Source organism: Eriocheir sinensis, chromosome 4, assembly GCF_024679095.1.
Source record: "Eriocheir sinensis breed Jianghai 21 chromosome 4, ASM2467909v1, whole genome shotgun sequence".
In the NCBI taxonomy this organism is placed as follows: domain Eukaryota; kingdom Metazoa; phylum Arthropoda; class Malacostraca; order Decapoda; family Varunidae; genus Eriocheir; species Eriocheir sinensis.
Genome location: NC_066512.1, coordinates 18,267,873 through 18,293,280, shown reverse-complemented (window position 1 = coordinate 18,293,280; position 25,408 = coordinate 18,267,873). Strand labels below are relative to the sequence as shown.

General features: G+C 41.1%; 1 protein-coding gene across 4 annotated transcripts; it reads left to right on the top strand.

Annotated features, from left to right (window-relative positions):
• Positions 1-916: 916 nt before the first annotated feature.
• LOC127009292 (protein FAM136A-like) lies at positions 917-17,899 on the top strand. 4 transcript variants are annotated; one of them, XR_007761783.1, is made up of 6 exons: positions 917-1,084; positions 3,894-4,034; positions 5,331-5,408; positions 5,883-5,963; positions 11,517-11,629; positions 15,317-17,899. XR_007761783.1 is itself a non-coding variant. In XM_050882243.1 (5 exons), exons 1-5 carry the CDS (start codon positions 998-1,000, stop codon positions 15,431-15,433), a joined length of 504 nt encoding a protein of 167 aa, XP_050738200.1. In that variant the 5' UTR covers positions 917-997; the 3' UTR covers positions 15,434-17,899. The 4 variants fall into 4 exon arrangements, 2 of the variants coding, with proteins under 2 accessions (XP_050738200.1, XP_050738211.1); XR_007761800.1 differs by lacking the exon at positions 5,883-5,963; XM_050882243.1 differs by lacking the exon at positions 11,517-11,629.
• The last annotated feature ends 7,509 nt before the right edge of the window (positions 17,900-25,408 follow it).

Sequence of the window (25,408 nt, the reverse complement as noted above, 5' to 3'; positions counted from 1 at the left end):
AAGGAAAAAAAGCCTGCGAAATATCAACAGCTCACGTTAGCATCTGTCCTCGAGGTGGAACGGGCTGTGGCAGAGTTATGTGTGTCAAAAATTTTGGCTGTGCTCCACACGTCTCCTGGCTGCCAGTAATAGTGTTGTTACATAAGAAGTATATTTCGCCTTGTTCTGTGTATTTTGCTAGCTCGATGTATGAACGACTATCCGTATGGAATATAGACATTTTCAAAGAACAGATGGTAAATATTCAGAACTACGGTGGACCTTAATTGTCACCAGTGAAAGAGCGCGCTGCCAGTCTGAATATTCGGTGCCGCTTTAGTACGCGGTCTACAGCAGTATTTGTAGTCTACCCCAGCAGGCGCCCAGTGTGGTGCTGCTATCGTGTGCGGTGCTCCTCACCTGACACCTGAATGACCTGACCTGCCTCCGGAGACCTTGGCTCGACCAGAGCTAATGACCTGACCACAGTCACTGCCAGTCAGCGTATAGTAATCTGAATGCCATGGGTTACCGCCATATTACAATGAACCACCAACAACAATATGTACATCCAGCGACAGGAGCACACACAAGTTGATCATGTTTGATAAAACAAAACCCCATGTGAATTTAACGGATTGTAACGTATCTGCTCATAATTTGAGCTGACAGGCCTTGTATTATCGAGACGGCAATGGAGTGCACACCATCGGGGCCGAAGTGTGGTGACCGCGCCGTGTGTCCTGCCGGTACTCCCATGGTACGATAATGGTTCTGAATACGACGATCAGATCAGCTTAATTAACGTTGATTTATTCTTTTTACTCGTATAAAATACATTGAGAATTGTATTTTAGGTTAAAAGTTTGATTTGATACCACCATCTGTGTGAAAGTGATAGCTTCTAGGCAGGAAACGATAAATGCCCCGCCCCGAGTACGACAACCCGGCCCGGCCCGGCTTGGCGGCCAGCTGATCGGTGACCGCCACACACCACACACGCCGCCGGCCCTGCACGATGGTGGACCAGGCACAGCACCGCATCCAGGAGGCCATGACGGCCCTCGTGGATGACCTGGACAAGACCTACCTTCGAGGCATGCAGGTGTGTGGTTTGGCCAGCCGTGTAAACCTTCAGAACCATAAATCACCGGCTGGCCTGGGAGCTCGGTGCACTCGCCGGTGCGGCACGGCGGTGCCCCAGTGCCCTGTGCCAGGTCAAGGTGCGCCCTGGGGACTCTTGGTTAGCTGATACCATGTGACCTGAGTGCTAGCCGGCCTGTCCTTGCTGCGGGGATACCAGGCAGTGGAGAGGGTACGGCCAGGCTGTGTTACGTAATGACTCGGGGCCACAAGGACGGCCCTGGCCTGGGCGGGGAGGGGGGGGTGGGGGGAGGCTGGCAGCTTCGGGGGCCTGGCCCTGGTTGGGGGGATGGAGGGGGGGTGTCAGTGATTTCTTACTGATCAATGGAGTTTGAATGGGCAAGTAATTTGAATTGTGGAAGATCAAATTTTACAGTGGCTGAGGTCTCATGCATTTTAGATGAAGTTTAAGACAGTAAATTCATCACGTTCAGATCTTATCCGCCCATGTCAAACACTGTCAGCATACTTCAAGCCATAATGATTCAGCCAGTCCTAACCTAAGATGACCAACCTTTGCCAAACATATCAGGTATGTGACAAGAGATGGTAAAGACTTGTGTGGAGATTGAGTCATCAGGTAAGAGGAAAAGACGAAGGTTGAAGAGGAGTTTAAAGAATGTAGTGGTGGGGGATATGTAGGCAGTTGTCATGACAGGAATATGTAAAGGATAGGAAGAGACTGAAATGGATGATTCGCTTTGGCAACCCATAACATGAGCAGCTGTGAAAAGAAAAGGAAAAATCAATTTGGAACAGTTGTATCCAACAGTGGTTATATGATTATTAAGACAGATTGACTTACTAGCTGTATATATATAATTGTAATTGTTGTAAGTATATATATTATGGAAGCCGTATGGGTAATACTTTCTAAGAAGTCCGCCTCCCCCTCCGCCACTCCAGCCCTCCCTCCTCCCTAAGACAAGCCTGGGGAACTGGGGTTTGGGGGGGGGGAAGCCAAAATCACTGAAATATGGGCTTCCAAAATTTCCCTAGAAAAATCCCTAATTTAACGAAAATTCCCTACATGGGGGGTTCCAGGGGGGGCGCAGCCCCCGTTGGTTAGGAGGGGGATCGTAAAGTTCGGTTGGAGCAGTTTAAATATGCTCCCCACCAAAAAAAAAAAACACTATGTTCCAACGCACCATACATGTGGGGGGGGGTCCAGAGGGGGGCGCAGCCCCCCTTTGGTTAGCAGGGGGGCGAGGGGGGCTGTTAGGTTATAAAGTTAGGACTTTCCTTACTTTCGAGACTAGGGAATTTTCTTTCATTTAGGGATTTTTCTTTTGAAATTTTGGAAGCCCATTTTTCAGTGATTTTGGTTTTCCCCCCCAAACCCCAGTTTCTCACAGTTCCCCAGGCTTGTCTTGGGGGGTAGTGGGGGCTGGAGTGGCAGAGGGGGAGATGGACTTCTTAGAAAGTATTACCGCCGTACGTTGCTCAGTTTGGTTAATTTGAATATAAATACTATAAATATAAATAGTCAACTTCACAAAACTACACCTCATTATGCAGTGAAAAAAAGATATGGTATTTAAGACTGGATCACTTTGGGAGATGCTGACAGCAATCAATTAATGGTTTGATATTGAAAGGGAAGGAGGAGGGTCATGTGCAGTACCTCTATAGGTGGCGTGCACAAGAGTAACTTCACCATTACAACAGGGTTACTATTGGTTTGGATGTAGCTGGTAGTCTGTAAAACAACTTGTCGGGGAACTTGTTCGCTTTATTGCTGCACCCCAGCACTGCATATGTGGATGGCATTTCGGTAGAAAGTTTGTCTTGTGGCTCCAACGCGGAACAGACCAAAAGATGAAGAAGCGCAGTTTGTTTTGCCTCCAACTTAGCTCTGAGCTTGAACTTGATGAGTTGTGCACACCACCTATATGGAAAGAAAATTGAGCATACAAGCTACCCTGAGTCCCAGGGTTTGTAGTGGTTGAATGGCTTGCAGGATCAGTATTTAGGAAAGGTTTTGTTTCACAGTACTTTAATTATTCTTTCTTTATTAATTGTGCAAAATTAGTACACCATAAATTTACAATCATTTTTATGAATAATGCAACACTACTTAAATGCTTGGGGAGGCGGTGGCTGAGTCGACAGAGTGACGGCCCCGCGTTCAGGAGGACACGAGTTCAATCCCAGCCCGGTGCCGCCAAGCTGGGATTTTTCAGCCATCGCCAAGTGGCTTAAAACTACCCACATGCTGTCCAGAAGACCACCTATCAACCCGGACTCTAGATTCTAGGATTAAAGATGAGCTCCGGTAGGGCAGCATGAGCCAATGCAAGATGGCGCCACTATAAACACTCGCCTGCGCCAGAACGGGCTGGGCCGACCATCAGGCCCCACCGGGAAGAAGCCTTGGGCTGACCATCAGGCCCCACTGGGAAGAAGCCTACAGGCGCAATAGGCTGCGACGTAAAAGAAAAAAAAAAAAACTAATCCTGTTGCTGCACCAAGAGCCACTTGATGCTGCTGTGGCTGCTAGGGCATCTTTAACTTCAGAGTTCACTCAGTGTGGTGTTGTCACTCCTTTGCCTGCTTGAAATATATAATTTTTTTTTGCAAAATTAACATTACACAACCTTCCAAGAACTTTAGTTTTCATAAAAAATAATGTGTACCTATGCATGTGTTTATTTTTTGTAGTATACAGTTATATAAAAGAATTGAGATTGATTTCTATGATTATTTTAATATATAGAGATTAAGAGTATTAATGTAATTCTTCTATATTAATATGAATCATTCCTCCTTAGAGAACAATGCACCTTTGTGCAGCGTCATGCTGTGAAAAGAAGGAGAACTCAGTTGACCAGGTGCACCGTTGTATTGAGAACTGTTCGACACCTCTCACTCAAGCACAGAGTTTTGTGCAGAATGAACTTTCACAGTTTCAGGTAAGTATTACGATACACTATATATTTTTCTTTACTAAGTAAGTTGTAATGTTATAACTTTTACATGCTGGTCATGTTGATGACCTAAAAACTTTAAAGAAACTTTTCATGCAAGGCCCAGCCAGTTGTTGATCTTTTCTACAAAGATTGTAGTTATTTGTGTAAATATGACATTCATTACTGGCTTTACTGATTGTTTCTATAACAGTTGAAATAAAATTGATACCATAAGTGTGGAAAAGTTGAGTATAATCCATTCATGTCTTTCTAACCTAGCTGAAGCTCTTTCTACTTACATTATTACCCTATCAGATGGTGGAGTGTTCATTGAATCCACTGTAATTATGAATCTGGAAAAGAATACATACAACTTTGAATGTTGAAAGTCAACTTAGGGAAAGCTGGGCTGGGGACTGAAATAAACAAAAAATACTATTAGACTGCATGTAATATTCAAGGTTGTTAATTAACAGCTGGTAGTAAGTTATTTAGGACTGAGAGGAAGGAGAAAATGTTTATGCAGTGCCTTTCTACACGCAAAGAAAATTGGGCAGTTCAGTCGGAAGCAAGGAGACTGCTGAGGCCGTGATCCCCAATTTTTAAAAGGAGAGGTGCCAACATATCTTTTGGCCCCTTCACTGTCATACTTAAACTAGAAAGAAATGGATCATGTGGTCAGGATTATACGTTTTAAGAGTGAGACCTACACCTAAAAACACCTGTAAGGTGCAAGAAGAGAACATGAACAAATGTTACAGTGAAGGGACTTGCTTGTATTTAAATAAGCTAGCCAAATCAACTGTTTGTATTTTTAAGTATTCTTAGGACTTTTGATTTTCCAGTGGAATAGGTCTCTTTCCAATGTCTCCAGATTCTTCTGCCATATCAAAGTACTTTCTTATCATATATTTGACTCAGGTCAAACTTTTGATTATGGATTGATTTGCCATCAAATGATATTATTCATGTTGAGTCATATATATTGAGCTGATATTTTTAGTTAACATGTAGCCTAAAATTATTTTATAGGCTGTCAAGTTGTGGGCACCCCTCCTTCCACTTTGATTCTTGTGCTTCCATTGGATGCAAATTTACATATCATTACAGAGTTTATAAAGCAATGTATGGACTGGTACATAGTTCTCTGATGCCCTGTTCTCTCACAGAAACCTTCCTAAAGGGCAGTGACCAGGGCAGAAGCATCTCCAACTTTCCCTGTTACTGCTTTTATGCAAATATCTATATCTATCCATCTGTCATATACCTATATAATGTGACAAAAACTCATTATTTTAGGAGCGGTTGCAGAGGTGTGTGATGGTGTGCCAAGACCGTGTCAAAGATCATGTACACGCTGATGCCACAGAAGCTCAGGTTAGTAAAGAGGGCTTTATGATATATACAATAATCACTTTTCCTCCTGTCGAGTGCTAGCACTGGCCTATGTTGTAAGTTGTAAGTAGTTTTTGAATAATTTTTTTATGGTGCATGAAACTGAGTGACCTTGTAAAGCATTTGTATTTTTATTTTCCTCACCTGTTGCATTTTGTATTTCTTTGCTTTTTGTTTGTTTGTCTATTTTCTTTTCCCAATAGCATGGCACCTCTTACATCAGTATTCTTTAATACCAAGTTTATTTGACTGTAGCTTCTTCTTTTTCAAATTCTCTTTTAGGGATTATCTCCATCAAGAAATTGAACAAGGTGATAACATTGGATGAATAATACAAAATCTTTTTTACATGAATGCAACTTTACAATATAATATAAAATAGTTTACTAATGTGTTACCTGTTAAGCAGCAGAAACTTGAAGTAACCTTATTCATGTCTGGACCTACCCTCTCCAGGAACCCCAACGCCACTCCACACTTTCCTTTGCCAACACAGCAGGAAGTGTGTTACGTCAGGCAGCCTTGGGGAAAGATGGAGTATGAAAACTGTTCCTTAGTAGATTACTGGCAATAGCTTGGGAATGCAGTGTGCTGTAGAGTTGTGGTAGTGGCTAGTTCTGTACTGCTATGGCTTCTGAAGTCAGTCTCTGAAGAATCTGCAAATCACATTTAACACAGGGTAGTGACAATGCTATTAATACTCAAAAAAGCTCTTAAGAAGTGTGGCAAGTACTTTTACTGTTGAAATCAAACTGTGTCCAGGAAGTTCAATTTCTTTATACAAAAATGACTTGGGGAAGTTAAATGTTTCAAATTATTAAACAACAGCCTCACCCTTTCATGTAGCCCTTGCACTAAGCAAGTGTTTCAGATACGACTCTATTCTGTAAGGAATCGTCACTTAAAGGCTTGGTTATTTTGTCCAATGGAATAATTTTCAGGCTTGAGGAATCACTGCATATACCAATACACCCAGGTTTTTTTTTGGTGCATTTTCAAGTTGTCACAATGATAGTGATTGAAGTAACATGGAATCAAACTGCTTGTTTATTGAAAGAAAATAGATTATGGCTGAGAGGAGTTGAAGTTATCATACCAAGTAATGTCACTGGGGTGTGTAAGGTTGAAAATTATAAATTCAATGTGGTTGAAGTAAATAATATCAAAGTCATGTGAGCAATGAATGGAGGAAACATGCTGAGGTGGTTCTGTCCTTTTAATAGGAAAAAGTGACCAAGAGGGGTAAATTGAATTCAGTTCAGTGATACTGATGGTGAAAGAAGAAGGGAGCCTCCTAGGTGACTAGGTCTAGTTAAAAACAACGGAGACATGAATGAAGGAAGCAAGAAAGCTGACTCCTGATAGACTGGGATGAAAGATGTTTATAATATAGATTGAATAGCAGAACCACAGTTTGTTGGAGACCTTGTTTGACTGTGAGATATTATTTGGTGTCAGTAGGGAAGTTGTAGGGAGACCCATGTCACTGGGATATCATTCTTCCCCTGACTAGTGTTTTCTACTTTTTCTTAAAGCATTCTTGTAACCCTTAAATGATGGCCATCATTTATTTCCTCAAATTTGTTGTGGTTCGCTCAGCTGGCCATCGTTTATTTAATCAGACCCCTGTGTGCCACAGTGTTGAATGTTCAATTTGAGTTATGTGGGTTCCATGACTTATTCTGCTGCATGGCATCATATCTGACCCTCATCGATGCATGATAATGTCAGTACAGTCAGACCTCAAACCTTGGTTTACGAGCGTTTTGATTTATGAGCAAAAAGATCCCACAAAAAATGCCTTGGTTTATGAGCAGTTACTTGGTATACAAGCATCCTGTTTGTTCCTTTTTTTTTTTTGTCGCCACCCCCAGGTGGGGACACGGGCTATATGGAGGTCGTCATGGTCAAGTGATGGCTCAGGAAGGGAAGGGAAGGATGCCGATAGACCGACTATCAGCTTACGTCAGCCTAGCCGACCAAGTTGGTCTTTCGACGAGGACTGGCGTGTCTCTTTGTACAAGTTAAAGATGTTAGCGTGGGTTCCCTTTTTTCACTGCAAGACGAGAGTGCTCAGAGCAGAGAACAATGGGATGAGAGCCTCATGCAGTTAGGGCTGCCACCTTGATCCAAACTAAATAAGGAAGGCAATATCCCATCCTTCAATACAGAACGAATCCCAATTTTAAGGAACGGATGGCAACCCTAAAATTTTTCTGGCCTGCCATGACTAACAGCTGCTGCCCTCTGCTGGTGAAGGCAAGAGTAAGGAGGGAGAGATGTTACAATGCGTATTTTACATGTACTTCAGGACAACCCTTGACAAACATAATTTTATAGACTTGTTTTGTGGTTCACCAAAAAATGCTCTCACTTTGGGTAGGAGGTAGCTGAGTGGTTAGCGTGCAGGCCCTGCATTCACCGCGTGCTGGACGATGCGGGTTCGATTCCCCACACTACCACCTGGGATTTTTCAGTTACCGCTTAGTGGCCTAAGACTACCCACATGCTGTCCTGAAGACCACCCATCAACCTGGACTCCAGAAGAAACCATCCAAGTGAATCAAAAATGAGTTCTGGGAGCCAACATGAGCCAAGAATAAATGGCGTTACTATGAAACCTACCTGCGCCATGATGGGCTTTGGCCGACCACCAGGCCCCTGAAGAAAGTCTACCGGCACTATAGGCGAAACACGTAAAAAATAAAACTACATTTTTAAGACACTGAATTTTATCTGCTTAACCATTCAGAGAGGCAAATACAGAACAAATGGTGTCCCGTATTTAAGGAAAGGGTGGCAAGTTTGCAACCCTACGACGTCAACTGGCGATATATGGCCTTCATGAACGACCCCCCATTCTTGAGACTGTTTTTCACCTCCCTCCTGTAATCTACCAGAGCACTCTTTCTTGTCCATATGATTGGATGAACCAACGCTATTTCTCACTGTCACTCATCAAGGACAACACGCGTTAATTTAGTCACAGTTACGGGATCAACTGTTCATTAAGTGTATTTCAGTAGCTACTTAGCATCATCTTGTTTCTAACAATGACAATGATGTTTTCATACCATGAAGTTCTTACTTATCCTACAGTGATGCTTTAAAATGGTCTGTGGTGCAACAGTAACACAACAGTAACCTCTTGAACTCTATGTCCATCCTTACCCATAGGAAGCTCAGGAAATGGTCATCGTCATAGGCCTATGGAGGTGAGGCCAGCAAGACAGTGGCCGTATCCAATCTCACCGCAGCTTGTGCGGGACCCCCAATTCTTGCCAAGAATTGAAGGGAATCTTTAAAATCTGATACACCAGAACAAGAAATGCAAAAATTTTGCAAGATTTGGGGTTAGTTCTTGCTCGGTCTAGGGTAATTCTTGACCGTCTGATGACGACTCGTCTCAGTCCATGTTGTAAACTCGTAGAAATAGCATCCGTGCGCTCATGTCATGTTTTCAGCACTACAGTGAGAGTTCTTTGTGCTTTAAAAATGTTCCCCAGAAAGATGGTTAAAAGGGATGGTGCTGCAAAGAAGAAAACAGGAACGGTGGATACTATGCTCACAACAGGAACAGGAGGCAAGCCTCAGCATCTTGTATGCCCTCATGGACGTGACTGACTCCCATTCACCCTCCATCTCGGATGATACGTTGAGTTAGCTTCACATTGGTGGTCGAACATAGTTCCGGTGCCTCGAGAATAGGGAAACTGCGGCTGCTAAACCCTGGGGCGAAGCCTACTCCTCGAGCGTAGCTAGCGGTTGCGTTAATCTCTGTAACAACCATAACACATTGATTTGTGTTACATATTATTTATCATTGCTATTTGTTGGTAAAATTACTTTAATTCTGTAAAAAAAGTAAAATGATTTTTATACAAATATTTTTTGACATATGGGACACATTAATGAGATTTACATTAATTTCAATGGGGAAATTCATTTTGGTTTACGAGTGTTTTGGTATGTGTGCAATATTTCAGAATGAATTAAACTCATAAACCGAGGTTTGACTGTAGTTCTAACTGAGCCACCATGAAAACCAGACCAAGTACTTATTGAGAAAGTGCAGGAAAACCCCGTGATGAGTTAGGAGGAAAGGACGGGACAAAGTGAAGATTATTTTGAGTACAATGACAGCAGCGATCATACATTGTGAACAGTGACAACAGTAGCCACACATGCTGTTCTGTCAAATGAAACTAGTTTTGTTGGTTTGAGCCACCATATTTGTCAAGACAGTGTGTGCCTGCTCAGACCAGTACTTTATCCAACCATCCTCTCCCTTGATACCTCCATAGGTAGGTTTATACTCTCCAGAAATGTCATTCTTTCTGGAGAGGTCATTTTTGTGCCATCAGGCAACAGATTTCTTGCTACCTCAATATGGCTGATTGACAGTTCACTGGCTTCTAGATTGGGGCTCATGGGTTCTATCCCCTTCCTTACCTCTTATGTCACTTCATCTGTACTGCACTCCATTACAACGCATCACACCACCCTTCCTCATCTTTTCACAATCATTATACAGCAGCTTTTCCTATCTAATTACATGAACCTTCTTGTGTCAATCCTGTTTTCCCATGTCCTGATTCATCTCCCACTCACACAGCTTGCCTTCATTCCTGCATCATTCCCTTTCATCACCACTTCCTGGCCTTTCTTCTCAGTGTTACCACATGTGCGATTATAATTCCAAACTATGATCATCAAAAGAGTTTCAGGACCACCAGTTTATCATTTCTTCTCATGTGAAAAAATATGCCGTAAAAGTCCAGAAATCTGCGCTACTCATTTCTGTTGCGTTGGCCTGCTTGAGCCTGTGGTGGGTGAAAAACATTTATCCTGGGACACTGGGCCAGCACGACATCAGAGTTACCTCATTTTTTCTTCCCCAGGTTTCCTCAGGGTCCCATTAATCAACCAGCCTGCAAGGGAGGGTGAACAGTTTGTTGAGTTGCACACTGACTGGCCTGGCCGGGACTCGAACCTGGGCCCATGGATTCTTAACAAATTACTTACCGCTGCACCACAGAGGCATAATATCTGAAAAATTTCTGTACTGTGCATAATTCTCTAAATCAAATGTGCATTTTCTTTGTCACTCACTCATCATCCTTGAGTGTCAGCTCAGGACTGCCATTTGTAGAATCCATGGGAGCCATCTTTCTGGTGATATATTGCATAAGACAGCCTGAAAATCAAGCAGATGTTTGTATAACCTAGGGAGAGTTCATCAGCAGCTTCCCCACTCCACCCCTACTGAACATTTCATGTGACTGTAGTCTCGGCTTGAGTTTGGGGACACAGCTAATGCACCACGTAAAAATGGCAGACCACAGCATCCAAGCAGGCCTGCTGTTTATCCTAAACAAACATGCAGGCAAGCCCTCACAGTAAGCAGATGCAATCATAATGAAAACAGCAATAAGACTAAATAATCACTCTATTTTAGTGTATATTGCTGACATGAAGAGCCAAAGTCTTGACAGAGTGCATGCACTTGAACACGTGTCAGTCAGTCATGATAGCAGCTGGACTAAAAATTCTGTATTTCATCACCTTGTTGTGATGCAACAGACTCCAAGGAAACTAGTTAGTTTTGCGTAATGCAGAAGGATTCAAGTTAATAATGACACCATATTTTTACTGCTTCAGTAGTTTTCATTTAATTTGAAGTGGAAAACTTGTCAGTTTGAGCAAAAAGGCCTGGACAGTGTGCATGGGGAGCCTCAGACCTGGCCTTTAGGGTTATGTTGCAAATGTTTGCATTTTGCCAATGGATTTTTTTTTTTTTTTTTTTTTTTTTTTCTTTAATGCAGATCTTCAGTGATTGACTTGATTTTGCATGGTAAAGCTGTTTCTTCATGTGTGATTCCTAAATTACTGGCCAATCTTGTGATTGCCATCTTGTGGTATCACTCTTGTCAATATATTTGCATATAACTCATAGCATATAACTCATAAACTTGTTTCTTATACTCTACCTTGCATTAGTTTGTAATGAATGTTAAAACTTGTATTTTATATGTATCTTATGTTTTAAACTTATTTTGTGTACAAAGCAATGTTTCTTTTTATTTGTAGTATATTGTATGGAAGATGGCAGATGGCTTTGCTGTTTGTGAGCCCAGAAATATTTAGCTCCAATACTCACAGTCATGCTTAGTTTCCACCAAAGCAAAGACCAGCAGGCAGAGGTAAAATGCCATGTTGAATTTGGAGATTGATCTATAAATGTTGCAAATTGACCAAGCTTAGTAAATTTTATGCATCATGTTGCCACATGCTGTATTATGAAAATCATGAACACTGTTACAGTCAACACTCTATCACTGCTATTTATACAAGTAGAAGAATATAAAGTCACAAGTTATGTGCATACAGAAATTTGAGTGCTCAGTTTCAGATGACAGGACATATGAAGATCAAGTCACAATGTATTTGGTGATTTTGTGCTTTTACTATTTCTATCTATCTCTTCATACCTCCGAGTGACGGTGACCCGACACCCTGTTACCTCACTGGGACGTTTGAGCCAACAATTTCCCTTATTCCAGCACTCCTCCTCCTCACATTTAATCCTTTGCCCACCAACACTTTCAAATACTCATTCACTCTGTTGTTCCATTTTACTGGTTGCCTTCCCCTGATACCATTTCCCTCAGTCTTTCTCCAGTACAAAATTCTCAAATTCATCCCTGTCATATGTCCAAATAATCTCATAATACCACACTTCATCCATTCAGCCACTTCACAATCCATTTACCTTCTTGTCACACCAGTACCAAAGTTCACACATCCTCATTACTTTCTTTATCTCATCTGGAGACAATACTGCTCCTCTTATGCACTCATTTCCTCTTTGCGTTTGGTGATTGCTGCGCTATATTCAAAGCCCTTGTCTAATGCATATTGCAGAATTGGAAGGATAATGTTATATTTAACCTCTGACTACTGTTGTATCTTATAATGGGACAAAAGGAAGTGATGACTTTTAATGCCTTATATTTTTCCACCTGACAACTCGACACAATCTCTCTGATATCAGTCGCCTATTCTTTGATGACACAACTCTCCTTTTCTTGCACTAAATATTCTTGATGTGGCCTGAGGTTCAGATATCAGTCTCCTATTCTTTGAGGACACAACTCTCTCCTTTTCCTGCACTAAATATTCTTGATGTTACCTTAGGTCAAAATTCCAACTAGAAACTTCTTATCTCATCTCTTGCTAAATCAACTTCCTCATGGTTAAGTATTCTGTATTGTCTCCATCAATTCTTTTCCCCCTGTCAATTGCTAATTATATATCAAAGCCAACTCTGCCCCTGTATGGAGAGTGCATCTCATGTGGCAGAGGACTCCACTAACAACCCAACCCAAATGTGTGTTATGCACCTGTACAGGTGCTCTGTGCATTATTCATCAATTCAAGATCAAGAACACAGTTTTTGGACAGCATAAAGTCGAAGCCTTTTGTCTCAATAGCTCCCCTTTTCTTACTGAGTGACCTTAGAAACTCTACTGCAGTGTTGCTTCCCTGTCTACTTTTAATTAATATATTCATTTTGGCTGCTCTTCTAAACTGCTAACTGCATGCCTCTGCCTCTCCTGCAGCCTTGCTGTACAAAACTTTCTAGCACATCCCTGTGCTGTTCAAAGTCCTGACCAGTATTTTCATTGTTTTATCCCTGTCACTGATAAAATGTGGAGCAGCCTGCCTTTGTCTGTATTTCTTCTGTCTCCACTCTTGTTTCCTCTTACTACCTCTATCCTAAATTTCAGTCCAAGGCTGGATGCTGCGTGTATGTGTGCAATGATATCACTTGCGCTCGTGCCCACAATCTTGATTCTTCAGAATTGCCCACCATCTGGCTAAAACTTAACTGTCTTTCTATTTCTAAATATATCTGTGCCATTTTATCTCTTGCCTAACTCTATTAACTATATATTTTTTTTGCCTATTTGAATTCTAAAGTGGAGCACATCTTGACCCACTCCCTTTGCTGAAATCTCAACTCAATAAAATCTTCCAAACATCTATCCCCCATTCTTTGACAACACTCATCTGTCCCCTTTTTTTACACTAAACATTTTAGGTCTGTCCTCTATTCAAAATCTTGACTGAAATTTTTCTATCTTATCTCTTCATAAATCAGCTGCTTCGAGGTTAAGAGTTCTGTATCATCTACACCATTTTTTTTTTCTCGCCTCCACTGCAGTCGACTTTCTGTTCTAACTTATCCCAATACTGTCCAAGATACTGCAAGAGTTGACCAGTATCTGTACTTTTCATCCCTTTAGCTGGTAAACTCTGGAACAGCCTTCCTTCATCCGTATATTCTCCTGCCTATGACTTGAACTTTTCATGAGAGAAGTATCAAGACCTCTCCAAATGACTTTGGTCTCTATTTTGAACACTTCAACATAATACTGTTTGCAGGAGCAGCACCATTGCAGGCTTTTTTATTTTCTTTTTTATTTTTGCGACCTTTGTCTACCTCCTTTTCTATATAAAAAGGTCTGTGAATGCCAACTCTGGCTCTATGGGCATATGTCATGCTACCAGAAGTCAATCTATGAAAGAGATACCCTTAAAGGGAGGAGGTCAATGGGGTACCCACAAATGTCATGGCTAGAGCGAGTTCATGGGTCCTGCTGGGAGAGAGGTCCTTGTTATGGGAAGGGTGCATTTATGAAGACATGCTTGGAGGAACTTCTAGGAAGGCATCGTAGGATTGCCGAAGCAACATGCCCTCTGGTGTATGCCTCCATGGACTGATTGATTGAAAGTCCTTTAAATGATTAGATAAGTCAAACCGTTTGCCATCATGTTTATTTTAACATGCTGAGAAATCTATAATCTTGTAACAAATTAATGACAATGGTTCAGTATTAAAGACTTTTGCATAATCATTTAATGGGAGTCTATATAGGTATGAAAGCCATTAATTAGTGCTGTTAACATGTTGTAGTTTTCTACACTGAAGATCATAAGTAAAAAATACTGTTCAGTGTAAGTAAGAATGTATAAAAAGAATATTGTAAAGGTCCATGAATTGCAATCACTTATAATCAGAAAACTTGGCATTCTTTTGTTTAGGACAAACAGCTTTGGTGGGGCGGCTGGTCCAGTTCGTGATTCTTACAACTCTCCACGTATTAATTCAGGGTACAAGTAAACAGTGAGAGAGAGAGAGAGAGAGAGAGAGAGAGACAGATGCAGCTTCCTCATGCTAACTCTGAAAAGGTCTTGCTAACTCCCATGAGTTACTGCCTCACTGCATCACATGACACTCACCACCACACAAGCCTCAGTACCTTATCCTCAGAAATTCAAAGTTCATGAAGTTTGTGCCTTGTTGAAACATTTGAATTTCCCTGTACATATTTGAATTTCCTTGTGTATATTTTGATTTTGTTTGAGTGTTTTTATTATGCACAATAGAAGGCATAAATTACTTTTCTAGTGGGCCGTGTTTGTGTGGTGAGCCATAATAAAGAAAGGACATTTTTGTTGCTTTGCTTGTTGATAAATTTTTGAAGTTCCATTTTCTCTTTTAAAGATTTTTGGTGGTTGAATTAATAATGCATGTTTTATTTTGTCAGGATACACATAATTATCTTCATAAATAATAGATTTATAAAGTGACATTGAAATTCAAGATTCATAAAATATGTGTAAATGTTTATCAGAATTTTTTTAATCCTAAATTTTCAGTAAAATAATGGAATTTTGTTTGGATAAAATCAAGTTTGTGGGTGTTTGTGTGTATGTGCATGTAGATGGTTGTGTCAACACACACACACATACACACACGTAAATTGAGTCTTGATCACGTATCTTTTAAAGCTATCAGCAATTAATGCCATTGTCTTGAACAGGTGTCTGCATACAAGGCTGAGTTCGAGGGGTGTGCCATGCAGTGTGTTGATGAGCACATCCAGCTGATGCCGTCTGTAAAGAAGAGGATTGCTGGTGTTTTAGCAAAAAACTCCTAGGTATAGTTTTGTAGTACTAGGGAGTCTTTTCGAAACATTTTTAACTTGCTGGCTCATATGGTACAAATATAAGAAGGGTTATTTTCTGCCTCTTTGAAATCTTTTACCGTCTTGCAGAAAGCAAGGGATGTGTGTGAACATGAAATAGTTATTGTTTGGCAGCTGATGACTCACTAACTTAGCAATCAGTTGATGATAAAAATAATTGTGTAATGTGTTGAAAAATTTAATTTGTCAAGTACAGTGACATTTAAACATGTAACAACGAGTTCTATACACTCTTTAAAATAGTTTCTTTCCACTGGTCAACCCATTTGGGCATTTCAGATACTTTATACATTGTAAAACATTTATTTCCATTTTTCCTATTCTGTAGTTATAGTTTGCTTCTGTTTGTTGGCAATCAGGAGCCTTTTGAATGGTGTGTCTGTGCCTGAGTGAAGAAGAATAGTAATTGTTTGTAGTGTTTTATTAATGTTGGTGTCGTATGATTAACAGTAGCAGTCTTATTTTAAGACTATGCATATTAAATAGGCACCATCACGTGCATTAGATCAACTGTGCCAATATAGACTCAGGCCTCCTACCAGGGATCTGCTGGGTGTTGGTTGTAATGCTTTTGCATCTCATTTATTTTCTGTGTGTGACCATCAAAGCATTTTGGACAAGAAGAAAGAAAATTGTGGGTTTTCATTCCAGGTTCATCAATCAGCATAGTGGGAGTACAGTGTAATTTACACTCATTTAAAGTCATCATAGATATTTTGTAATATTTAATAAAAAGTTGTGTTTACATAAGCTATCATTTTGCAATATTGATGCTTTATATTTAAGATGCAGTGTTGTTGATAATTTCGAGGTTAATAGTTTGTTTTCAGTTACTGAATTTATTTTTATCAGTTTTATCTCTTAATTATCTTTTTGTGATCATATATCACATTTTAGTGAGTATAATTTTAAAATATTGCCAGTTAAACTGCTTTTATAATATTCTTCACCATTTGTTATGAAACCATGACAATATTAATAAATATTGTGCCCAGAAATTTCAATTAGAATTTGCAATATTTTATAAATAAACTTATAAAATATTATATAAATAAACTTATTGTAGAAATAAGTTTTTAAATTGATTCTCACTCTAATATATACATGTTAACTTGTTGACTTTACACGTAGTTTTGGGATTTGCTATTTTCTCATCACATCCACAACATAAGCAAAAGCTTGTAGACTTTCCATGCATTACAAGTTGTTTGGGTTTGCATGTTTACAATTCAGATTTTTACTCTCCATATGATAATTTTTACATGTTAAAGAATGGTGATAACTTAGCCGGTATGTCTCGGCAAATACTAATACAGCAAATACTAAACTTGAAGATGATGTGAAATTGAGATCAAGTCATGTAAGCCCCATATTTATCTGTAAGTCAAGGAAGATGATACATATTTAGCCTCCTATCTAGTATCAAGGCAGATGCTATCCTACTTATTTAATTAAAATTCTGAAAAGAGTTTTAAGTTAATAGTGGAAGGTCAATTTGAGATATAATTTAAAACCAGAATGTTATGCTATTGTGTAAGTAGGTGATTGATATCATATATATATATATATATATATATATATATATATATATATATATATATATATATATATATATATATATATATATATATAAACACACACACACACACATCAATTTTAATTTTAAAGAAATGTGTTCTTGTACATATTTCATGAACACTGCAGTAAATATGTATGTAACTGGAATGGAAAAACATTTTCTTTGCTCACCATTTTAATTGCCTTATTTTCACACAATATCAAGAGAACATCTATTTTCTAACAGTGCAATATCAAGAAAACTTTTTTAAGAACTCTATTGCTCCCTGAACTTAATGAATGAAAATGTTGATTAAATTTTTGTTTATTATATATTGTTTGCATTATAGCTGGCAATTTTTCATCAGGGTGTCTGAAGGAATTATAATATTCTACTTCAATTCAACAAATTCCTTAATATATATATATATATATATATATATATATATATATATATATATATATATATATATATATATATATATATATATATATATTTAAAATGATGAGATCGTTATGGATGCCTTTCAAGGTTGGCATTTGCACATTGGTTCCATCTGTATAGACTTGCTGTTTGGTGTTCCCATATGGTGCAATAAGACTGATCTCATGTTCCTGATGATATGGGTGGCCTCTAGCTATAAGTGACCGAGTAGCTGAGGTGTGACCAGTGACACTACAAATTATACCTGACACTTCATGTAAGCCCTAATTTAATATTGCTCTATTTTTAGAAGTATATTTTCTTAGGAAGGTGTTTCACATAATGATTGTATTCCAGTATAGTACTATTTTTTCGTTTTTGTCTGTTCCGCCCAAAGCTGTAAAATAATACTGTAAATAACATGTTTAATCTTATAATGGACATTTATTTTTCCTAAACCATAATGGACTTTATGGTATAGCAAATGTAGAGAATATCCTTTCCCTAAATGTCCCAGATGCACATGAGGAGCCTCAAGCAACAAAGAGGTGACCTGATAGCCAATAGGGTTTATTCCAAAGCTGATTTCTGGTCCACAAGCTGCTGCTACTTTCCTCTGTTTTGCTCAACAAAGTCTACGAGGACAGCTATGCACACAAAAATAAGTAAAATTCTCTCATCATCATCATCGTTATCTATCATCAGCCCACTGCCGTACAAAGGGCTTTTCCAACATTATCCACCTATGTGTGATGGTGATGTACTTCATCTTGCTCTGGCAAATGCTCTGATTTCACTTTGCCTTGTTCTCTGCCTGCTCTAATTTCCCTTACAGTTCATAGGTTGCTACTTTTACCTTGGTTGTCCAGCTATTATCAGACCTGCCCAAGGCCAGTTCTTATTAATAGTCCTCAGAATATTTTCAACCTCTGTATGTTTTGATCTTGATAGGTGTATTCCCGCACCCTCAAGTGTTTGATCACAGTCAAATATTTGAGCTATGTGTTCTTCAGATTCATATATAGACCAACTTTCAGATTCACTGCAGTCCCTTTCTAAGGTCTTATTTTCCTAGCATTCCTATGATCTCTTGGTAATCTAGGACTGTTAAGGTATTCACTATATTCTAATTCCTAAGTTACTCCATTAAAATTTCTTAACCCGTCCGCTGCAATTGGCACGGATTTGGCTTTCACTGGTAGCCTGGTAACATATGCTCACAGGTCTTTCTCTGCCTCTGTGGTGGATAGTGGAGTGTTTATCATGTGGTATTGGTATGCTGGATATCCCCTCCAAAGGTGCATGACTACATTTTTCTTCATTGAATTGTGGCAGCCACTTTTTGTTCCATTCCTGTAGGGTGGTGATGTCTTCTTGTAGGAAATCCACAGTCAAGAGGTTAAATACTTCTAGGCAAGTCATTAACAATTTTAGTGACATTTCCACCTAGAATAACACATATTCTGATAAAAAAATACTTTTCTTGTAGAATATAATGGTTGCAGTGCTCTATATAATCTGACTGCACTATTATTTATGTTTCATCTGTGTCCTGTCTCCTGAGTTCTTGCATAACTACTGAATTTTAGTCATTATTTAACTCTGTTAGGGAAGTCATAGAGTGGTTTATTATAGTATGCTCTCTTGACTGATTGGTCTGTGTTATAACTTTTTAAAATAAATGGTAATATACTTTGGTATCATGACTATATATAACTATATATATATATATATATATATATATATATATATATATATATATATATATATATATATATATATATATATATATATATATATATATATATATATATATATATATATATATATATATATATATATATATATATATATATATATATATATATATATATATATATATATATATATATATATATATATATATATATATATATATATATATATATATATATATATATATATATATATATATATATATATATATATATATATATATATATATATATATATATATATATATATATATATATATATATATATATATATATATATATATATATATATATATATATATATATATATATATATATATATATATATATATATATATATATATATATATATATATATATATATATATATATATATATATATTTATTTATATATTTATTTATTTAGATATATAGATAGCCAAGCAAGATGGCACCACTATAACAATCACCTGAGCCATTACGGGCTGGGACCGGCCATTTAACAAGCCCCATCAAGAAAGCTTACCGGCGCCATAGGCTAAACGTAAAAAAAAGGTAGAATTATTATACTCTAATAACAAATCTCTTCAGGCTGTCGAGTAATGAATGCTAACTTGTTAACAAAGTGTTCCCTGCAGGAAGTGAGGCTGGTCTGCCGGGGCTGCGGAACACTTCGGTGCTGTTGACCAAGGCAGGAACTCGGAAACGGAGGTAGGAAAGGTTTACCTCATATACTAAAAGTGTTCAGTGAGTACATTTGTCTTGCTTATGAACTTAAGATGAATATGAATCTGCATATGTATCCATGCTTCCAGGTGACGGAGGCACAGGGTGGTGCACGACGGGGTTTAACAGACTTCAAAAACATCACCGCAGGTCTTTACAGTGCAGCTAAAATCGCAAGGGCGACATTTCAACGCTCGGCGCCAGCCACCACCTGCAGGTAGGCATATATATATATATATATATATATATATATATATATATATATATATATATATATATATATATATATATATATATAGATATATATATATATATATATATATATATATTCACTTGCCCTGAGATGAGCAATCCCTGATGTGTTTGTTGAAAATCATTTAAAACACGAATGGTCGCGCTAGCCCTGGCGCCGTCTGCCTGTGAGCGCCTCGTTTGGCTGTAGTGCGTCGTGCTGGGCTCCTGCGGTCGGCGGCTGGGCAGGGTGACCATCCCTGCGGGCTGCCTGTTGTGTGCGGCAGCAGCGATTGTTTTTTGCTGCGACAAATGTTACTGTAGATCATCCCGCTTATGGTAATGGTGCAGTAGCAGCAGCAGCTGTAGGAAAAAGTGTAGCAATGATTGTGGTAGCAGTAGCAGTGGTACTGTGATGGTGGTGGTGTGATACTGCTACTACTACTACTACTACTACTTACTACTACTACTCATGGTGCTACTACTACTACTACTACTACTACTACTACTACTACTACTACTACTACCATTACTACTACTACTATTACTACTACTACTACTACTACTGCTAGTAGTGTTGTTATTGTTGTTGGTGGTGGTGGTATTGTTGTTGTTGGTGGTGATGTTATTATTGTTGTTGTTGGTGGTGGTGTTATTGTTGTTGTTGTTGGTGGTGGTGATAGTGGTGGTGGTGTTATTGTTGTTGTTGTTGGTGGTGGTGTTATTGTTGTTGTTGCTGGTGGTGGTGTTATTGTTGTTGTTGGTGGTGGTGGTGTTATTGTTGTTGTTGGTGGTGGTGGTGTTATTGTTGTTGTTGCTGGTGGTGGTGTTATTGTTGTTGTTGTTGGTGGTGTTATTGTTGGTGGTGGTGTTATTGTTGTTGTTGTTGGTGGTGTTATTGTTGTTGTTGTTGTTGGTGGTGGTGGTGGTGTTATTGTTGTTGTTGGTGGTGGTGTTATTGTTGTTGTTGTTGGTGGTGTTATTGTTGGTGGTGGTGTTATTGTTGTTGTTGGTGGTGGTGTTATTGTTGTTGTTGGTGGTGGTGTTATTGTTGTTGGTGGTGTTATTGTTGTTGTTGTTGGTGGTGTTATTGTTGTTGGTGGTGTTATTGTTGTTGTTGGTGGTGGTGGTGTTATTGTTGTTGTTGTTGGTGGTGTTATTGTTGTTGTTGGTGGTGGTGTTATTGTTGGTGGTGGTGTTATTGTTGTTGTTGGTGGTGGTGTTATTGTTGTTGTTGGTGGTGGTGGTGGTGTTATTGTTGTTGTTGTTGGTGGTGGTGGTGGTGTTATTGTTGTCGTTGTTGTTGTTGGTGGTGGTGTTATTGTTGTCGTTGTTGGTGGTGGTGGTGGTGTTATTGTTGTTGTTGTTGGTGGTGGTGGTGGTGTTATTGTTGTTGTTGTTGGTGGTGGTGGTGTTATTGTTGTTGTTGTTGTTGGTGGTGGTGTTATTGTTGTTGGTGGTGGTGGTGGTGTTATTGTTGTTGTTGTTGTTGGTGGTGGTGGTGGTGTTCTTGCTGCTTCTGCCTACCGGTGCATGGACACATTCATATTCGTTTTGTAACCCACAGCATACTAGCTTAGTAACATGAAAATTTACAAGAGAGAGAGAGAGAGAGAGAGAGAGAGAGAGAGAGAGAGAGAGAGAGAGAGAGAGAGAGAGAGAGATATGCAAGCAACGAGGGAAGATAATATTTCCAGAGCACCCTCTCACCCTTTAGGTGCTACGTACTTTTGTACCAGGTGAGTTTCTGGGGACGGGTGTACCTGCGAGAAATTAGTTTCCATCCTCTTGTTTGTTTAGTGCTGGCGCCTCCTGGCCCGTGTGCGCCGCGGGCCGCGGGGTCCGTTACGTACAGGCAGATGTTGTTGTTTATGATGCCGCTCTATGGAAATAAACAGTGGAGGATGTAACGTCTAGGCGGTGGTGGTATGTGTTATTGTTCTGCTGGCGATAACATCAGCGGCACCACGGCCACCACTGCCACCACCCACCCCTTTCCCTGCCGCCAACAGCATGCCTTTAGTATCATAACAAGATAGACAACAACAGTAACTTCTACTACGACTGTTACAGCCACTACCTCCACCATCAGACGATAGCGCTCAGTCCCTCGTAGCAAAAGGTTGTCGTGGAAGGTAAAGGAAGGGAGGCAGGACAGGGCGGTCAACGTGTAATTCCCCAGCACATGGTCATCGCCGCGCCGCGGACACCAGTACCTGCGGGCTTGGCCACACACGCTGCCTGACGGGTGTTACCAGGCGCCATGGCCCTGTCGTCGGCCTGGCTGTGGTCGGGCGGGGTCTGCCTCTCGTGTCTCGCCCCTTGCAACCCCTTAACACACACGCCAGCAACAGCATCAGGTCGTTGTTTTGTGGGCTTAACACAAATCCACAAGAGACGATATTGATGCTGCTTCGTCTGCCTGTGCTGTCGTTTTATGCCTCTTGAGGGTTTTGGTGTTCCCTCAGTTCTCAACAGCAACGGCAGCAGCACCATCAGGCCGCTGTTTGGGTGTCCCTAACATGAGGCATTACATGGATGTCCTCTGAATCGCCTACATGTGTTGCGGTTTCATGCTGCCGTACATGAGGTTTTATAGAGGTTGTTCGCTCGCTCCTTCCCAGCGGACACCCCAAGACAAGTGTTCCTCGTGGCCACCTCTGCACCGCGGCCAGGGACGACCTACGTGAGCTATATTTACTGCCTGGCCCTCCCCCTACTGCCACCTCTCCGCAGTCCCTCGCTCGCTCCCCCTGCCTCCACCACCCGCCTGCCAAATTAGCCTATATTGGAAGGAAATGTCTAGTCGTGGACGTTTCCCGAGCGGCTTCTTCACTCAAATCCCCAGCAGGAGGTGTTCTGTTGGTCGGGCCTGACTCCCGACTGCCGCATCGGGGTGAATGACTGAGATGAGAAAACACTCGCACGCTAGCCCCGCCCACCGCACCTTATACGGTAAGGCGGGGAGTGTTGCCGAATAGCAGAATAGTATCACTTTGCTTATTTGAAGACTTAACACGTAATTTTATCACAAGCCCTGTGACTGTCGTACACACGGGACTGTTAGAACATACTCGCACGGTAATATCTGGTGTGTGGCGGGTGTTTCCGCGGCTTGTCGGTGGTGTGAGGAGTGAAGCTCGTCAGGTATGACGTAATGGATCTGTGACATCACTGAGACGAGCGGGCGCCTTATGTAGGAATTCCCTGAGCAGGTCTAAGTGAAATGTTGGGTCGGTAGGCGACCGGACGTACGCGGCAGCTCGCTGTGTTCCGCGCACAAGTCGGATACCTTTTTGAATGAGCCAGTGCCAGCCGAGGGTTATAGCGGTGAGATTCAATACACATTTTGGCGGAATAACAAGTGTGCAGTGAGTGTCGAGTGCCGTGGCCCCACAACACTGGATAAACGTGACGTTGGTGGACTCTAACCTTACGAAGGGCGACTCTACTTAAAGGTAAGCGACGTCCCGTGCCCCTTGAGTCATTGACCCCAGCAGGTGTCGTCCTGTGAGTGACGCCAGGACGCCTCGCTCCTGCAGGCGCCGCCACAGGAGTACGTGAGTGTGGCCTGCAGAAGGGGGCGTGCTGGGCGATGGCGAGCCCGGCAGGGAGGCGTGGTTCAGGTGTGTGTGTGTGTGTGTGTGTGTGTGTGTGTGTGAACTTTGAGAATCGTGTCCGTGCAGGATTAGGTATGCAAATGTGTCCTTGTGTCCACGCCTTCCCGCGACAACACCCATCCATGCCCCCTGCCCCTCCTCATCCTCCTCCGCTCCTTCCCCTGCTCCCATGTCGAGTATTTCCCTCCGTAGTGACGCAATATACACGTGTCATCTACTCGGTGCTAATCGCCTTCCAACACTGACACCTGCATCTGCTTGTTCGCCAGCATCTGTGGGTCGGGCGGCACCTGGTCGCTTCCTCACCTGCTCGTTCGTTCCGCGTTACCTGTATCTCTCGTCCCTCTCGTGTCTGTTGTTTGACTTCCCACCTGTGTTTGTGGCACTTGGGGTTGTAGTGTCATTTCTTTGCTCTGTAGTGTACCTGTCCTTTCCTTGCCTCGCTCGCGGGTGCCTCTCTTCTCACGCCGCGGAACAACGCCCCCCCACCCCCCTGCCTCGCTGACACCTCCATCGCGTGCCCTCGTCATGGAAAGCCAGCAGGATTTTCTCCCTTCCTTGTGTGTCCTTTCTGCCCCGGCCCGCTCGGCTCACCCTTTTCTTCCTATCCTCTAGAGTCTAGAGTCTAGTGTCTTCAAATTCCCTATTCTTCCCTCTTCAACTTATCTTCTCCTTTTCCTTATCTTCCTCTTCCTCGTCCTCATCCTCTGCTTTCTACCCAGCAGGCACGGCGGTCGGATCCTGCTGATGGAGCAGCCCTTTAAAACTCAAACACTGACCTAGGTTACACTATGCTTTCCTCCTCCTCCTCCTCCTCCTCCTGTACCTCCTGCAGCTCTTCCTCTTCCTCCTCCCCCCATCCTCTTCCTCTTCCTCCTGCTTCACGTCGCATGCGCACACAGGTCTTCTCTCTTCCAGCATGGGGGGCGAGGGGGGAGAAAGGAGCGGGGAGGGGGAGGGGGGCACTCTTGAAAACGACCGCTGCATACATAATCTGTCTTTACAACGTTTCCCGTATTTGTAATGAACGTTGATGACGCTTCGGGGATCTGCGGAAACGTTGCTGTGGGCGCTGCTCGGTCCGTGTATCAACTGCATGCTTCCGGGGTGGGTAGGGAGGGGCTGAGGCTGATTTCCAAGGCAGGTTAAGATTATCTGGTGGAAGGGAAGAGAGAGACAGACAGAGAGACTTACAGATTTCAGGGATGCGTTTGCGTAATGAGGTCAGATAGGAAATCACACTTTGGGAAGAACTTGAAAAGGGATTAGAGTGATTTAGAAGGTTAATAAAGATAAGCTAAGGCAGATGAGTAGGTAAAGGGGAGAATGGGGGGAGGTGGAGCTTGGCGGAAAGGAGAAAAGGACCTCAGATTGGCATTAAAGGGGAAAGAAAGAAGAGAAGGAGGGAAGGAAAGGAGGAACGAGAGTGAGAGCGTAAGTAAAACGAATCATGAAGGGAGAGAGTGAAGGAATAGGAATAAGGGAAGATGGGAGTAAGGGAGAAGATGAAGGAAGAAGGGTAGATAAGATGGAGTAGGTAAAGACAGGAAGGAAGAAGGGAAATACGAAGGGACTGAATAATGAAAGAAAAAACGAAAACTGGAAAGAATGAAGTACGTAAACGAAGGACGGGAGA

Excerpts from the sequence above, each read along its gene's own strand:
- LOC127009292 (XM_050882243.1), top strand. The coding sequence starts at position 998 with ATGGTGGACCAGGCACAGCACCGCATCCAGGAGGCCATGACGGCCCTC. Across the intron at positions 1,085-3,893 it reads CCTACCTTCGAGGCATGCAG|AGAACAATGCACCTTTGTGC; the intron begins GTGTGTGGTTTG and ends ATTCCTCCTTAG. Across the intron at positions 5,409-5,882 it reads CTGATGCCACAGAAGCTCAG|GAACCCCAACGCCACTCCAC; the intron begins GTTAGTAAAGAG and ends TACCCTCTCCAG.